The sequence below is a fragment of the Meriones unguiculatus genome, chromosome 3 (genome assembly GCF_030254825.1).
Source record: "Meriones unguiculatus strain TT.TT164.6M chromosome 3, Bangor_MerUng_6.1, whole genome shotgun sequence".
Lineage (NCBI taxonomy): Eukaryota > Metazoa > Chordata > Mammalia > Rodentia > Muridae > Meriones > Meriones unguiculatus.
Genome location: NC_083351.1, coordinates 15038171 through 15056221, shown reverse-complemented (window position 1 = coordinate 15056221; position 18051 = coordinate 15038171). Strand labels below are relative to the sequence as shown.

The 18051-nt window shown below is 47.7% G+C and overlaps 1 protein-coding gene across 6 annotated transcripts in view; it reads right to left on the bottom strand.

Moving 5' to 3' along the window:
• The window catches only part of Zbtb40 (zinc finger and BTB domain containing 40), a 70956-nt gene that overhangs the window by 15500 nt on the left and 37405 nt on the right, over window positions 1–18051 (bottom strand). For 4 of the 6 annotated variants that reach the window (XM_060379271.1, XM_021631460.2, XM_060379273.1 and 1 more), the window contains exons 4-13: window positions 13133–13295; window positions 12434–12576; window positions 7243–7435; window positions 6937–7017; window positions 5514–5650; window positions 4510–4711; window positions 3833–3966; window positions 2060–2228; window positions 1290–1751; window positions 137–343 (exon numbers count right to left, since the gene is read on the bottom strand). In XM_060379271.1, coding sequence (XP_060235254.1) covers window positions 137–343; window positions 1290–1751; window positions 2060–2228; window positions 3833–3966; window positions 4510–4711; window positions 5514–5650; window positions 6937–7017; window positions 7243–7435; window positions 12434–12576; window positions 13133–13295 — 1891 coding nt within the window. The remainder of the gene's footprint in view (window positions 1–136; window positions 344–1289; window positions 1752–2059; window positions 2229–3832; window positions 3967–4509; window positions 4712–5513; window positions 5651–6936; window positions 7018–7242; window positions 7436–12433; window positions 12577–13132; window positions 13296–18051) is intronic. The other 2 variants (XM_060379275.1, XM_021631463.2) reach the window with 1 other exon arrangement.

Here is an 18051-nt window from a genome sequence, read left to right as displayed (position 1 = left end):
AAGGCCTCATGGGCAGCTTCCTATAGCCCATACAAACACGGTTACTTCCGCCTTAATTCCCTGCTTAGTGTGCCTCCCAGAGGCCCAATGGGTTTCAGCCTCGCCAGTGGCACTGTGCTTTGGGGAATGCCCTCACCTTCCGAGTGCTTCTTCTTGGTGTGGTAAGCCAGGGCTGAGGCCTGAGTGAAGGTCATGAGGCAGTGCTTGCACATGAAGGGGCGGTCCCCGGTGTGAAGGCGCAGGTGGTTCTTTAGGGTGGAGTTGGCTGCAAACTTTGCTCCACATTCCTCACAGGAGAAAGGTTTTTCGTCAAAGTGCTCGGTCAGCTTGTGGTACTGCATGCCTAGTAAGGGTGTCATGCCCAGAGGGGACACCAGCAGTAGCGTTAGGAACACAGCAGGAGGATGCCCAAACGAGCTGCTTCACCAGGCTCGTGCTTGGGCCACAGGAGGCTGGGCCACCCTAGCCTCAGCATCCTGTCCATGCCACTCTCACGCCCATTAGTCCACCACCTGCTTCCCAGTCGTCCTAACCTCACTCCTCGTTAAATCTGGCATGGAGATTTTTAGCCAATCTTCCCCATCCACCCTTCTCTTTTTATAAATCTTACTTTACGGGCATTGGTGGTCTGCCTGCATGTATGTCTGTGTGAGGGTGTCATATTTTGGAATTAATAAACAGTTGTGAGCTGCTATGTGGGTGCTGGGAATTGAACCAGATCCTCTGGAAGAACAGTCAATGCTCTTAACACTGAGCCATTGCTCCAGCCCCCACCCTTCTCTTAAATAGGACTCCTCTACCCACAAAGAGGGAAATAAAACTCACTTTTATGTTTCATTAGGTTTACCAGACATCTGGGGCAAGGCAAAATGATTCTGATGTAATACTGTAGGGTTTCCATATCAGTAAGTTCCTTATCACTAGGTAAAAGGGATATGGGCACCCCCAAGCCTGATGCTAAACATCTGGATACAATTATTATAACTTGACAATGTGTGGGTGTAGTGCTAGGCACTTAGTAGTTCTTTTATCTTCAAACTTCTTAACAGAACAGACAAGTGGGGTGAGGAACCTCCCCCCCGCCTCCCGCAACAGTTGGGAGAGCAATGTTCTGGGAATGTTCTGGGAGCTGAACCCAAAGCCTATGTTCTTCTCAGAAGACCACCATGCCTCTCTATGGGTCTGTCCCAGAGCTGAAGCCACGCTCACTCATGGCACACACTGGGGCCAGTCTGGAACCCAGGCGACAGCATCTGCAGCCACTGTCCTCATGTCTGCTTCTGACCTACCTGAGGCATGGGCAAACTCCCTTCCGCAGAGGTCACATGTCACTGGCAGCCGCTTCTTCTTTTTCTTGGGGACATCAGGCTCTCCACCCGCTCTGCGGGCCTCAAGCTGGTGCTTCTCCAGCTCCTTCTCCGAGTCCTTGGTCTCACTGCTGTCCTTACTCTGCACCTGTTTGCTCTTGGCCACCCGGCAGCGCCTCATGTGCACCTTCAGCCGGCAGTAGAAATGGAAGCTCTTGTCACAGGCTTTGCAGACGAAGCTCTTCTTGGCAGAGTCCTGGGAGGCAGAAGTGTCTTTCTCCTGCTGCTCTGGCACAAACCCAGGCTCCCCCAGATCCTTCTGTTCCATGGGCTGGCAGTCTTCTCCAGCTGCCTTGGCTGCTTTCTCCTCTTTGTCCTTGGCTCCAGGGTGAAGCACCTCAGTCACCTTCCACCTCTCCACTCCGTTTTCCTTGGTAAGGAAACCTGCACAGGAGAAGACTCATGGTTCCAGGGCTCGGCTTCTATCATGCTTTGCAACTTTTCTAACACACTCTTAGAGGAGATTGGAGATTAACTGGCTCCTCAGGAAACTCAGAAGTAATATAGCTGTCATCTTTACTTCCCACTCAACACAAACAGCACCGTGTCACACCTGCGCTCCGGCCGTTAGTCCCAACAGCACATAAAGGAGTAAATATCCTGAAGCACATCCTCCTACACCAACCGCTGCTCTTTTCCTCAATATAGAAACTTCCCTGGGCTCCAGGAGGACCCCCACCCCGTTTCCTTACCAACACGTGCCAACTCCTGCATGAGGGGTTCCAGGCCAGGGAAAGACTGGTGGACGCTGCACAGGAGGTGACAGATCACAGAGGCTGAGTTAGAGTTCTCCATTGCCCTGATCAGCACTGCTCTCAAGGAGGCTTCAGGACTCACTGTCTCAGAGGATATGCTCAGCATCTAAATGAAAACCAGAGACAGAGCTGTGTTAACATCAGATTTTCTCCATGATCTTCCACATCAGGGTGGAAAAATTGAATTCTACGAGACACAGTTCCATCTCTAGGTGGTTTCTATGTCTCCTTGAGACATGTGCAGAGAGCTCTGTTTTTCAGAGGATAAGAAAATTAGCAAAATGCAAACCAGTGAAGCACATACCGTGATGTGCTGAGAGAACAAACGAGCACTTATGTTTCCTGTAGGAACTGTGTCACAGCACAAGGCACTCCGCGAGGAGCCTTTCTAGATCTGAGCACAGAAGCCTGGGGTGGAAGGGCGGGTATAGGAGTCTAGAAGCATGCACAGGAAGGGGAGGTATAGGATTCTAGAGTGAGCACAGGAAGGGGGCTATAGCATCTGGCAGCTGCTGCTTCTGTCGAGATCAAGATAATTTTTCATAATATATAATTGTCTCTATGTCTAGAAGTAATTCTGCATGAAGACTGGCTTCATATTTTTAGACACTTAGATGTACCCCTTTAAACATCATTTTCTTTCATAAAGAAACTCAGCGTTTTAAAGTAGGTTCAAATAGGGGCTTTAAAAGAGGCCAGGAAAATGATTTCAAAGCTGTCCTCTTTCAGATTGTTAGAGCTATGGGCAGGGTGTCAGCATACTGAGAAAATAAAGCGAGATCATCCACAGATGGCCACATGGAACTTTCATTTTGGAAGATATTTTATTTCTGTTCTTTTCAAGTCTATCTAAATAAACCTGATGTCCCAGGAGGCAGGCAGGAAACTAATTAGTGAGGCTAAAACGATCAATGGCAGAGGCCCCAGCTCTGACATGAGCGGCACTCTGGAGAGAGGTGGGCCGATGAGCCTTGCCTCTGGAGCTCTGTGGGAGTGTCTGCCACCTTCTTCCTGTCTGAGGCAGGGCTGTCACCGGTGGGGATGGTTAAAAACCTGCCCCTCTGTCTACGTGGATCAAAGGACACTTCAGTACATCTGTAGCTTAATCTTATGTTCCTTTATTATCCTTCCCTGTTTGAGGTGTACATGACTGGGTCTGGACATCTCTGAATCTTCCTCAGCCCCATTTATTTTCTGGGATGCTGGTCACAGTGTGAGATGCCTCACAGAAAATGAGCTGACACTATTTGCTGGCCCATCTAGGCAAAGTTTTATTCTATCTAATGTTTATCTTGACTCTTTCAAGGAGCCGGAAGAAAACACACAATAAGACCAGCTTCCTTCATCTGAGACCAACTGCTCCCGAGAACATGGCAAAGGACAGTCACCATCTCCCCAGCTGCTCTAAGCTCAGGCAGTTGGAAGATATACAGGCTGGGGTTGTGATCCTGGCTTCACAGCTTACTCTCCAGTATGTTAGACCAGAAACACAATTGTGCAAGCCTGCGCTCTTCTGCAAAAGAGGATGACATCACCTGCCACTTAGGGCTGGGAAGCTGAAGAGCTGGTGTTCTGAAGAGCTCGTGGAGCACTATGCATGCAGTAGTCATGCTGCAGAGTAGGAATGTGGTTCCAGGCATCTACCTGGCAAAGGTCTACAGAAGCAATGCCCCACACACTTCCGTCCCCTCCTCCACTCCCCACCCCCACCTCTTTCACAATCTCAGCCAGGTGCTCCTCCTCTGAAGACAAGCGCTCGAGCCCCACCGCCTGCTGGATGGCCTCTGTGACCAGCTTGCTATGCCTCAGGACTGCTTCCAACACAGCGCTCTCTGGGGCAGTCACTGAAAGAAAAGGAGACTGGACACTCAGTCAAGCCACGGGCACCACGTTCTCCTGCGCCTCTCGACTGCACTCTTCACTAAGACAATACCTCATCTGTCTCTTCATTCGAGCTAGGAGTGAGGAGAGTGGCTAACAGCACTACAGCTAGAGCACAGTAAGGAATAGGCTTGTCAACACCCACATCCCTCAACACAATCGCCAGCCGTGTTTTTCCTTCCACTCCTAAGCCTTTGTGTGTATTTACCACCTGATGTCTCTATGTGTGTGGACACTGTGCCATGTTTGACTCAGGAGTCACTCTCTAGCTCCTCAAACACCACTTTTCCGAACACACTCAGAATCTGTCCTCCTTGCCCTCCTCAAACACACAGTACCTTGGTCATGTACGGTCACCCCACTGTGTAGGAAAATACAGGCACTTACTTGCTGTTGCTCCTGAAGGCAAGGACGCAGACGGCAACCCTAACAAAGTCCTCTTATTTCCTGGGGGTCGACAGTGGCCTCTATAGGGGCAACACCAAGGCAGAGGGCAGACAACTCACCTGCCTGGAAGAAAGCACCAGCGCCAGGCTCCTTGCCTACTTCCTCCAGGAGCAGGTTCAGTGGACAGGTCTCGGTCTCTTGAGCCGCTAGCAGCAGTTGCCAAATGGCTGTTGCAGAGAGAGTCTTCCTTTCCAGAGCTGCTGACATGAGGGAACTGAAGCCACCTGAACCAGAGTCCTGTTTCACAAGCGTCTCCATGACCTTCAAGATGCAATACGGACATGGGTGTGAAAAACTCTGGCCCTGAGCTGGGGGTGAAACAGTTAAGTCTCAGCACGGGGTTCAAGTGATTATGTTCTAGAGGGGAAGGCTTTTCAACATTCACCTCTCTCAACCTGGGAGGCTTTTAAAATCAAAATTTACTTTGTGTGAAAGGGGGTGGGGTATGGAGTCAGGGATGCTGCCCAGTTATAGAAATCTTATTTAATATACATAATGCCCTGACTGTGACTTGTAACATATACACACACAATATAATTTTAGCTGAAGGTGAGTGTGAGTGTGTGGTTTGGTTGGGTTATAGGCAAGATTTCACTGTACATCCTAGGCTGGTATTGAACTCAAAATCCTCTTCCCTTAGTCTCCTTAGGGATGGGATTATAGGTATGTGCTACCAAACCTAGATACAGACAGATTTCTTCTTTGTAACAAAGTTCTCGATTCTTTCTCATGAATGCCTTTCTTTATTGCTACTATTTAGTCCAGTGAGATGGCTGAGGGGATAATTGCACTGGCCACCAAGTCTATCGCCCACAGTTCCATCCCTGTAACTCACCAAGCAGGAGAGAGTCAACTCCTGCAAGTTGTCCACTCTGCAAACTAAATAAAACTTTAAAAAGAAACTGTAACTATTCTATTTGGCACTTTCCCTCAAAAAATGAGTCACCTTCTAGTTCTCTTTCTTGGCATATCTCAACATAGCTGTGTATATGTATTTATAGAAATGTAAATGTATGTATACATAACCACAGTTTCCCTCCTAGCCCCCTTCCCATCTGCTCACCTCTCTGTCTCCAGGGGCTAAGCTCTTCACATCTGAGATCACCTTTAGCAGCACCTGGTTGTCTGTGAGAATCTCAGACAGGTTTTCGTGGTACTTTCTTAATAGCTCAGCGCCGTAACCATCGGGGCTAATGTGGGCTGTAAGGACAGCATGGGAACAATAATGTTTGATGCACCAAAAGCAGCCAAGGGCTTCTACAGAAGACAGACAAGTCACAGAAGAGTCACAGACAAGTGAGGGAGAACAAGAGCATGAGCTGTTTATGCCGTGGAGCGGGGTCCTGTGGCCAGCCTAGGGCTGCACACACAGGGTTCAGATCTCTTCTGGTCTACACAGAATCACCTGTGTGTCAGGGTCATGAAAACAGGCTAGTGCATGGTAGAAGGCAGTGAGTGCCCAGCAGGCAGGGAATGAGGAGGCTGCACTTGCAAGAGGCGCTGATGTACTCATTCAGCGGGTTTTCTCTACAATGCCCGGCCGAGGTAAAGGACCCATGTGGTGATCCCAAACACCAGATAAGGTGGTGCCTGGAAGATGAGTGTTCAGATGCCCCTGAGCCCATCTGCTAGCTGCTTTGTTAAGTCATACTTCCTTAAAGGCAAAGAAAATACAAGCAATGTGCCTGTCCCTTAACTTTTTTCACAGTCACATTTATTTTTCTCTTTGACCCAGTAAATCCACTTTAGGAAAGTAAGCCTAAAAAAAAAACCCAAAGGACAAAGGGCGATGATGCTGACTGTGAAGACAGCAACTAATATTTGCTGATGGCCTACTATGTGCCAGGCACTTTCACTGAATGTTTAACAGGCGTCATTTCACAATAACCACAAAAGATGAAGGCGACAGGTACAATTCTTACCCCCATTCCAGGAACAATGAAGTGCATAAAGTGAAGCTGCATGCTTAGGGTCAGACAGCCACAAATGGCACTGAGGCCTACACATCTGCCACATCAGGGCCCATGTATCACAACAAGCACACCTTTGTGACAGAAAAGTACACAGCCTTTAAAGGAGATTGGAGTTTTTAGAAATGCAAGAGAATGTTTTGATATGGTTAAACAGGGGAAACCATACAACTAAAAGATAAGGCAGTCTAGGAACCTGAGCACATATCTCAGCATTGACTGGGGAGAAAGACAATAGCCTATTTCCTTCTTCATTTTGTGCCCTGCTTTGTGTGTGTGTGTGTGTGTGTGTGTGTGTGTATGTATTTCTGTTTCCTAGAAATCATTTTTTTCTGAAAGCCATCTTGGATCTATATGCTCTGGGATAGGGGCAAAGTAGTTCCCGCTGGGCTAAGAATGGAACTGGGTCCCCTCCCTTGGGCTAAGGGACACCAAGCGGGCTATCTGTAGCTATCTGTAGGGGACTGTAGCACACAGTTGGGAAGGGGCCAATCAGGATTTGAATTTTCCACTCACATCCATCCACAGGGTCTGCTGGAATGCATGGCGTCCTGGGCCCCTCTGTCCGTTCAGTTTCACAGATAACCCTGGCCAGTCCTGTGGGAGGAGGGCCCATTAACAAATCTGAAGAAAGAGACCCTAGGAGGGAGCTTAATGGGGTGAAGTCCTCAGATTCCAACTGCTCTGTGACAGTGAGCTTGCTTCACAATGCCATTTCTTAACTTGCGTCTCATCTTCCCAGCATGGGGCCAGAAGGCAGCTTTAAGCTGTGATTTTCTGTACAAGCAGCTCCTGTTCAGAGAATGAACAATTAACTAGTACCTGTGGTGCCGGGTGACTCCGCGACTTTCTGCAAATTCTCCAGCAGGAGGCCCAGGTTTGGGAATGCTGTCCTCACTGCCTGGAGGAGTTTTACCAGGCTCTCGGCAGGCAGGGCCTTCTCTTCAGTCACTCTGTGCAACAAACTCTCTACCGTCTCCTTGGGTGTTTTGCCCTCACAGCAGTTCAGAATCACCTGCAGGGGCATGCAATCAGGCAGACACCAGTTACTGCAATTCAAAATGAATCTGATACACTGCTGGAAAAGCCAGCAGAGCCTTACAGGACGCCCACCACCAAGCCTTCCCAAGTTGGTCCCTTGCCAGGGGCCCACCCCAGCAGTTGACAGGTTCCAGAGAGGACGTGAGGAGTAGGTGAGGAAGCACGGAGTCAGGCACAGTGGTCAGGACAATCTTCCAGCCTTGACTGACTGGCAGCCATGGAGCCTCTTATTGATATACAACTCAGTGGGTAGGGACAGGTCCAAGTTATATAGATAATACTACTTTTTGTTCCCAGACATGTGTGTTAACTTCCTTTTGGTCATAAGTTTAGTCATCATTGATAAACCATGATAGAACAGAGTTATCTTTTACAATCATTTCTCCTCATCGACCCCATAACCCAACTCCTAAGAATCTTGAGGCATATTTTGCCAAATCAAACATATATGGTGAATGGCAGCCAGTTCTCAGGCTGGCAGCTCTTGCAGTTTCAAGGGCATGAGACAGAAAGAAAATCTCCAAGCCAGCCTGGGCAGAGTGCCATGTCCCGAGCAGTGTATTATTAACTCTTAATAGTCAGAGCGCCAATTGTCATTAGGCCCAAGAAAAATCCTCAGGCCAAAGCTGCTGCAATTATTATTCAATTTCTGGCAAAATACAGTGTTTATATATTATATCTTTGTAGAATTTATTCATATGTCTTATCTTGGTATTCTTTTGTTCCTTGATCATAAAACACCACAGTGGCCCGGTACCAGCCAGCTTTATTAAGAAAGGAAGGTCCTGATACCTCAATCTTTTATCATTTTCCCATACCATTCTTTGTCTATCAGTATAAGCCTCAGTGTAGGGCAGAGATAACTCCAGCCGATCTAACTTTGTTACTGCATCTTTTCCTTGAGAGGCATCTCATATGGCCCCAATCCTATATGCCACGTGGTCACCTAAGCATAAGTAGAAAAAGGTTTGTGATGTGATCTGCTGCTAACTCCTCCAGCCTATCGACTCCTGCTGACCTTCTTGAGGTTACTTTGTTGTGATTATCTTGTTCCTGAGTTAAGCACAGAGCAGATGTTCCAAGAATATCTTGGAGCCAGAGCCTCGTAAGGAGACCTCTGGTGTCTTTATGTTATTTTACAACCTTTAGGGCACAGAGAAGGCCTTAAAGTAGGGCAAGATAAGGACAGCTCCCTAAAAGCGGAAGGGGTAGCACGCTCAGGACTTTCCTGGGGAAGCTTACAGCACTCCTGGGAGAAGGCGTGGACGCATCCTGGGAAATTTCCCATCAACCTAATTCCCCAAGTTGTAAAAGTCCTCCCCCAACCGCCCTCCAGCATGCGACACACAGATATCAAGAGCAAAACTGAAAGATGGCATGATGGTGATTGCAACATGCGGCTCAGTTTTGCTGGATCTTTATCAAGCAGCTATGCTGGCTTTATGACTTTCGCTGTTCCCATTAGACATGGCTGTGCCAGACTCTAGCACTACTTTTTGTCATAATCTCTTCTTTTTTCTGTTAAAAAAAAAAAAAAAAGAACCAAACCCTCAAACACTCTTCAAATAAATAGCTCTATGAAACTTCCCCACAGCAAGCCCATAAATAGTATGCTTCCAACAGCTTGCCCTGTTTGGAAACCTTTTTAGAAACAGGACTGCCCTGGTACTTGTTATATAGCCCAGGCTAGCTTTGAACTCATGGCAATACTCCTGCTTCAGCCTCGCAGGTACTAGGGTTACAGGTGTGCACCAGCACGGCCATCTGAAAGCCCTTTCACACCTGGCTGGTTTGATCCAATTAGTGGTGAACATCTGGCCAGCTCTTTGGGTGCAGTGCAGGACTACAGCGTCCTAAGGACTGAGAATACAGTGTGTGCCCCTATGCTTTGTGGGTCTTTTTATTTGTTCGTTTTTTGTGAATTCTTCTTTGTATGTATGCATGCCCATGCTCCTATGCTATGTATGTGCACTTGTGTGCAAGTGTGCACACACTGTGCAAGCAGAAGCATTGAAGAAAACTTTCAAGCAACTTCGAAGTCATTGGGTGTCCTGTTTTATCTACTTCTACTTTGTCCCTTGGGACGGGGTCTCTCAGTGAACCCAGATCTCGGCCTGCCAGCCCCAGTGATCCTCTGTGTGAGACCCCCTGTAGCAATGGGGCTACAGGCACACTTTGCCTACCTAACACATAGGTGTTGGGATCCACTCTTAGACCTCGTGCTCATGCAGCTGCCTTAACCACCACCCCATCTCCACAGCCCTGTGAATTTGTTATTTTTCTATTCTTTTCATTCTCACTGGCCACATGTTTCAGCTACACTCACAACTCAACAGTCTTACTTTCCTTGATCTTTCTTGTTTTGTCCATGGATTTTTCTGAGCAAAAAGGTCACAGGGCTCTAGTGAAAATATTGAACAATAAAACATGTGACAGACACTTTTCTCTTGCCATAGAACTACTTCTTAATGGACCACAGAGGACCTGTGAAAGCAGAAGCAGGAGATTATTTCAATGTATTTGGTCCATGGCTCCGCAGAACTGAGCACCTTCCTCTGGGGAACGCCTCCTCTCAGGAGACAGCCAAGTAGATCCGTCACGGAATCATGCCAGGAGCTGCCATTATCAAATTAGCTCCATCATAAAATAATGAATTGAGCTTTAAAACCAGTCGTTTTTACTTAGATAAGGTCTAATATATGGTAGATATCGAATAAGTGAACCATAATTTAAGATTTAAGAGCTTGTATTTAAAGCCTGCAGTGACTTCAGCACCAACCCTTCACTCTTAAGCAGCCTTCTGATGTGCAGCAGCACAGGGATGGTTCCTAAGGCCAGACTGACCCAGTTTGTACTCCAGCTCTAGTGATTCAGGCTGGGTGACTTTGGGCAAGATACATGAACCTTGGAAGCTCGCTTTCCCCAATCACAAATGAAGATAACCACATCATGTCCTGCACTGTTCTTCTGAGGATTCTGAGAGGAGGCTGCTGCTTACAGCGCCTGGTGTGGCTGTTAAGGACACACGCGCTCCTTCAGAAGCAACAGTATGCTGCAGTTATCCACAAGCCATCTGCACAGTGAGGATGTCTCCGTGTGCTCAGGCCCAGAACAGCCCAGCAGAGCCTCAGACTCCCCAGGCTCTGGGTTCTTTGAGGATGGTATTAGGTCACTGAGCTGCTGGGAAGAAAAATCTAGGAACAACCGGAAGTCTTTAGTGCATCGCTTAGCAGGCTATAAGCAGCATGCAAATGGCAACCATAGTAATTGCTATGCGTATGTCCTGAGGTAAGAAATTCTTCTTTCTCACTTTTTACAGAAAGAACTCAAGGCTTTTACAGATAAAGCATGAAAAGCATAATTTCATAAAGGAAGTTCTGAAAGGACCAGTGCTCCCTCCCCATGGTGACATGAGGCTGTGCCATGGGATCAGCACTCTCCTGGACCAGCTGCCTGGCTGCACTGCTTGAGTAGCTGCTGTGGCTGGGCGACCCCAGCTTAAGAAGTGTTGCTGTGATTTGCAACTAATTTAAGTTCTGCTCCAGCCTTTTTTGTCAAGTAAACTGAAAGTGACAGAAGAAAATGACAGTATGGTCTATCCTGCAGCAGAGCAAAGAGGCCGGGGCTGGCTCTGCCTCTAAGTGCTGCTTTACGAGATAATAGAACATCTCAAAGTCCACTTTCAGCCCAGCTCATCAGGAGAGGGCTGGGAGGAATAATCGAATGAAATTTAGCAACAGGGAATCAGGGGCTCCTAGCGTAACGAGCAACTCACCCAACCTGAGTGACTACAATTACACCTAATCTGAAACCTCGGGAGGAAAACAAGCTCATTCCCTAGCCTATCAGCACTGTCCATGAAGTTTACAGAACTGTGGGACATCACCAGTTTCCAAAGTACATTTCTGAGATTAGAAGCTGCCCGCACCCCTCTGTCTGCCTGGATATTCAGCCTAAGACGACTCAGGCAGATGGAATCTAGGACCCAGGCCCCTCTGAACCCAGTGCTATCACACCAACAGTTCCACAGCATCTCTCCTGGGCATCTAAGTCACTCTCTGCAGTTTTAAGAAGCAATGCCACAAAAGTTCTCTCTTCCCACCCTTCCTTCTAGACAGACATATTTTTAGCACAAAGTTGAAATCGATAACACCAACAAATACAGTTATCTAGTTGCCCTGAGAAGTCATGCCAGCAGTTTTATGAGGGTTTTAACAGCTAGCTGTTGGGAGAATAAACTGTTGTGACCTTCCTGAAGGGCAATTTGACAATGTCCACGAGAAACTTTTTACACTCTATTCTAAAATTCCATTTAAAAATTACCCTAAGGAAATAATACTGAGACGTCTGCAGAGCTTTGCCTGCAAGGATGTCCTCTGCAGTATCACTCATTAACACCAAAATATTGGCAACAAATACTCAAGAATAAAGAGTGAGTGAGTCATGGGACGCCCACAGACTATCACGGCGCTCGCTCCCCAGTCCACACTGTAGAAAGAGACACACGAGAGCAGAGAAGAGCCCTGAGCTCTTCACTGCTTCACCCCAGGACTCCAAGGAGACAGAGGGAAGCACAAGGCTGCTCGCAGAGCCCTCTCGCTTTTGTTTGTCTGTTTGTTGTTGTTTTGTTTTTTTGTTTATTTTCCTCCGTATCTACATATTAACCATGTGTCATTTCTGTGAACAAGAGAAGCATCATAATTACAAATGTGACTGCTTCCTGTAAATTCAGAGTCCTGGCAGCAGGCTCATCTGCCCACCTCCCTGCCCAGCTGCCACGTATTGCAAAGTGTACTGTATAGGCTATGGCAAGAAATGAATGGAGCATGCCACAGGAACCTCCAATCAGCCAAGGTGATTATTATGCGGAAGGTATCAAAATATCGCAAGGTAGAAAGTGCCTCGTGCCGCAGAGGGGCTAGAAACAAGCTCTGCAGCAGTTCAGAAGGGGGCAGAGGCTCGACACAGTTACCCTTTTTTCGGAGCCAGGCAGGAATTCCTCCTTGGCTGTTTCCAGGAACTCCACAATAGGTCTGAGCTGTGTTACACACTGGATCAGGTCCTCTTTGTGTTCCAGTAACAGAACAGACAAGGTCTTTCCCTCCCCTGCGCTCCCTGGGGAAGAAAGAATTAGAGACACACAAGAGAAGCTAGTCAATTTGAAGAAAATGACAGCGTGGTCTGTCGAGAGAGATCTAACAGAATAGTAAAGTGCTTCTGTGCACCTGAATGCAGAATCACTTTTGGAGAGGAAAATACTTTATTATTCTGTTTAAACTCTATGAAAGGAAAAATGTTTCATTTATCTGTCGAAATACAAAGCTTCAGAGCCAAGCAGAGGTTAACTTCTGGCAGGCGAGGCCACTGCTTTGTACCTAACCCGAAAGAGAGCAAGTCCAGCCTTTAAGTGCTGGCAGCGAACCAGTCACTGGAGGCACTGCTTTGGACGTCCGGCTTTTTGAAAGGCAAGCGGACAGCGACAGCAGCCTCGGCTTGTTGAGGCAGCAGCCTAGATAACTAGGGCAGAGACGGAGACTCACAGGGAGCCCGTGCATATTTAACACGCAGCTTCTGGGGTGCCACGAGACCCCCTGTGAAAACTGTCAGTGGTACGATTCCTGGCTAGAACTCTAAAAAGCTGGGTCACCCAGTGGCCAGCACAGCCTCCTACCTTCTGGCTGAGCCTGAGATGAGTCCTCTGTCAGTGAAGACTCTCGGTACAGCCTCACCAGAGACAAGGCCGCCTGCACGTCCAGGCTCCCACTGTGCACCCTGTCCAGGATTCTCTGGAATGCTGAGGCCCCTCCTTCACCCTTGAGACAGTCCATTATGGTCTGTGAACCAAGTACACACACAGAGAGATTAACTGTCTACAAGAACTGTATTTGTGGCGTGAGGGCTCTGACATCTTGACCCTCACAGCTCTCCCTTGGCCCTCCACCAGCTAGCCTTCTTAGGGGTTCCACAGGCCCACCTCCTCTCTGGTGGTCCTCCTCTGTACTGGACACATACGCTGTAACTGTTTCATTACTGTTTTCTACTCTGATATTTTTAGAAGGCAACAATCATGCTTCCAGGGCTCTATAGCCTCAGCAAGAAGCACAGTCCAGCACATAGTAGGTGTGCAGTACATTTTTAACAAATGCAATGCACTTCTTGCCTAATTATACCGTTCTGAATCTTATGACACTGGGTATTTCTCAGGCAAGGATATCTGAATTTCAAATTGAATGAACTGTCATTTTACTATTTGAGAATGCAATTAAAATCTTGCGAGTTAGGAAAAAAAGAACACTTTAAGTCATTCACATTCTGAATGATAGACTATTTAGAAAGACACGGGCCTTATTACATTTAGATCTATTCTGTAATAAGGCTAACAATGTGTTGGCTTATAGGTGCCAGCTGTCAGAGAACATGATTCACATAATAATTACCCCCATGGTAATGGCTGCTTCTACTCTAGAAAGGAAAGTGACAAAGTTCCTTCTGGAACCAACACTCACACATAGACTGCCCTGCCTCTCAGCTTGCGCCACTCAACCTTGCAATAACATCTAGCATCACTCTGCCTTGGTATCACAGTTCTCTGACATCAGTGACAAAGAAGTACTATGGTTAAAAACCCATCTTTGTAGCCAGCCACTTTCAGCTTTCTCTCAAATACACAACCATAGCAGGAGCTAAGACTGGCTAAAACTGTATTTTGAGCAGACGGAACTGTTATGCAGCCTGGCTGGCCCCAGCCTCTTGTCAACTCATTTCTTGCCCCAGACAATTCTGTAAAGAGGCTCCAAGCTCCAGACGTCTCTTCTGACATATAGCCATACAGCTCTGTGAGATAGGCCTTAGATGTCAGGTCACAGGTCACAGAGCAAACCTTAAATATTTCAGATCACAGTATAATATCAGCAACACCAGTGGAAAAACAAACAAATGCTTTCCTTTGGTCTGACAGTCTGACAGAACATCTCTTATGTAGATGGGAGGAAGGCCAGTGAGAAGCTAGAGTTAATATTTCTATCTTAACAAAAATTTATTTCAAAAATCATAAGGTATGATCCCATGCATACAGTTGCCTTTTTAGTACTTAAATTAACCTTTGAAAAGGGGTTTCTTATGTTTTTTGTTCATCTCTAAAAGCAAGCGTGGACAAACTTAGTTTCACAGTCTGCTTCCATGGCTGACAGCACGTGCTGCTCTTGCAGAGGACCAGCATTCAGTCTCCAGCACCCACATTGGGAAATTCACAGCCACCTGTAACTCCACTTCTAGGGAATCTGATGCCCTCTTCTGGCTTCTGCAGGCATCTGAAGACACATTGCACACATGCAGGCGCACACTCATTTTAAAAGTCTACAGAGTGACCTTATATAGTAATGTCTATTACCCTTAGGAAACAGATCTACTTTAAAAACAATGAACACGAAATAAAGATAGCAGGTGAATGCTTAAACTCCCTTTGGCCAAATTAACTCAGCTTCTCACATTTTTTTGTTAGTTGGTCTGCCATCTCTTTAGAACACCCTTCACTGACAGCAGTAGGGACCCTGGGATCAACAGCATGAAAAACAGCTCTCAAGACTTCTGCGACCAGGTACCTATACCCTTGGGCTGAATCTCATGACTTACTTCTCAAAAAGAGACTATGGCGCAAGCAATAGGATAAACCTTTGGGAGGCAGGTTACTACACTTTTCTGTGTGACCCATGAGCGCCAGCGTGCACGTCAGCGACAGTGTAGGCACAAGCATGGCTTGCTCTGCGTACTTGCTGTCCCTCTCTTCTTGCCCTGGGAGACACAAGACACCTGATCTGAACTACCCTGGGAAGAAGGGACAGGCCCAACTGCGGCAGAGTGAACATGAACGCAGACCTTCTGGAGCGCGCTACGGTCCTGGGAGAATTTAGAAAAGATGCTCTCCCACTGAGCCTGGAGACAGCACTAGCTGGCGGCACTACAGCTGCAGCCTTGGGATGCACAATCAGGGACTCCTGACCTGCAGAATCTGCAGGAGTAAGTGCTCGCTGTTTCTGGGCTGCTCAAGAGGCTTCTCACACCAGAAGAGGTAGCTCGCAGGTACTCTCCACTCCTAACGCCCTCAGTAAACACACTGCTTCCTCTATTTTCCCTTTCTTCCCTTCACTGGCCACACAGTCACCTCATTCTATCCCAGGCTGTTTCCTTTGTTCACCTGGCTCTCGGAATCGTCCAGATTCTCTCTAGGCATCCACTGTGTCTGGCATTATGATCTGAGCTGAGGGGATGGAGGAGCTTCCACCATCGGTGGCTTATGAAGTGCTTCTCATTATCCTCTCTGCTGTCTCTCCCTCTGCAGAACTACTCAGCGGTGAAATTAAAACATTTGTTAACTTCGCTGCCCGGCAGCAGTGCTGGGTGACCACCCGGGAGGAGGATCAGGAGTGGGCTGATGAGAGGGCAGGAGGGAGCCGTCAGCTGCCTGGAAGCCCCGCTCTTCACGCTGGCACAGACTGGGCAGCCACATCGGAGCTGGCACTCCAGGCTTGCGGGCCCTCTGCAGTGTAGCCGCCCCTTCTGCAACAGCAGCCCTGCCCAGATGGAGTGCCAAGAGGGTGCTGTGTACTGCGCAGGGCTGCTACCACGCAACAGAGCTCCAAGATCCCAACTACACAGAGCTTGTCCTCGGGGCCAAGCTCTTTAACCAAATGCCACAACTCCTTTCCCTCTTACCGGGTAAGGGGTACTGCAGTAAGTCCATGCCACACACATGTTCACACAGCAGTCAAAGTTACAAAAGCGAAATACAGGTAGACATGTTTAAAGACGAGGTAGTTAGTTTTCCTTCCATGACACAGGAAACCCATCTAATCTGTCCCCACACTCAAGCCTTTTCATTGCATTCATATGATTATCTCAACTGTTTCCGCCTTTTACATTCGTTTGGGTGACAATCTTGCGCACTCAGGCCCTCCTTTTCATGCTGAGGGGCAGGAGCCAGCAATGATGATGAAGATAGTGCTGGGGTACAGCTCTGGGATAGTGTGCCTGCCTAGCATGCTTAACCCCTAGCACCAAGAAAAAATAAAAATAAACCATGGTACAGACCATAATAGTTCTGCAGCATCCTGGACTAAAGTATAAACTTGCTGTCCACTTTACTCCTCATGCTACCCCAGGATGCCTTCCTGCTGCTCCAGATGAACACTGACGAGGCTAGGTAACTTGCCTGAGGTCACAGGGTAGCAAACAGAGTGGTCTGAATGAAACACTGGGTACATTAAATGTATCTGCACTGGATGCTACTGCACCCACCAGAACCAGCCACTGAACACTGAGCGGGACACAGGCAACATGCAGGCCATTCTTCTTAGTCCATGTGATTACTACCGAGACCAGTACCTGGCAGGCACTTACACAAAGTTTAGCTGAGTCTTTCTGCAGTTCTAGCTGTGTGGTCCAGACTTGATGAACAGTGGAAATCTGGAACACCAGCTGACTCTCACCCCTCATAGCCCTGTGAAATGACTGCCAGTCACTTGCTCTGAGCAGTATATACACCCCAGCCAGTAAGCACTGTCCTTATGACAATGAGAAGCTGCACCGTGCCACAAGGCAAAGCAGTGCAACTGCTGAGAGCATCAGATTCACGGAGGAGGAAACTAGCCCGCCTTTGAAACGCAGCTGAAGGAGGACAAGCGCTTGTAGGTCTTCAGCACTGGCAGTCTTTCTAGGACATAAACTGAAAGTGAATCAGACAGCCCAGAAATCAATAGTGGAAAAGTTAGCTCCTTATTCTTGACAAAGATCGCTTTGCTATACACACAATTAATTAAAAGCAGGGACATGGCTATGGATAAAGGAGGAAGACAATTAAAAGTTGTAGCACAAACGGAAGAAAGTAGGGGCTGGCTTGAAGCAGGCTTTACTCAGCCAGGAGTCACCCCTTGCTTTCGCTTATGGTAGTGGCAGTTAGACTGGCATGATCTGTCAGGAGATGCTCCACACCCCGGCCCCAGGAGACCCGTCACGATCAGTTCCGACTGTGGGACCTAGGTTCCAGTGCCCTGCCTCTCACGTTTGCACAATCATTGCTTTAGGGAATGGCTTTGTCACCTTTCATCAGGTAGTGTGGGAGATTAAACCCATCAAGACACCAGGAGCCCAAGTCCTCCCTGAACTCAGTCCAGGTCAGCTGTATACCTTGCATCCGTGGGTCTCAACCAGAACCCTGTGCTACTCACCAGTGGCAGCAGGCCTCAAAGATCAAACTTTTTAAAGGTGTCAAGTTACATCATGACGATTAGCCCAATAACAAAATCAACAAAACATCCAAAACTCCTTGGGAACTAAAAATGTATGAAACAGGAAAAACAGCAACAAGAAAAGCCCTGCCCTATGGTTGTACTAGAACTTCAAATATGCTGCTCTAGGGAACTGCTCTTGAATATGCTCATGACAGAAGCCTTACAGCAGCACAGGACTCCACCCGGGAGCTGGCTATACCAGGAAGTAATCTGTGATGCTAGTGATCAGAGCTGCCTGGTTCAAGCCAGTTGCTCAGTGAATATCTGCTGAATCAAAAGCAAGCAGAGTGACACCTGGGGAAAA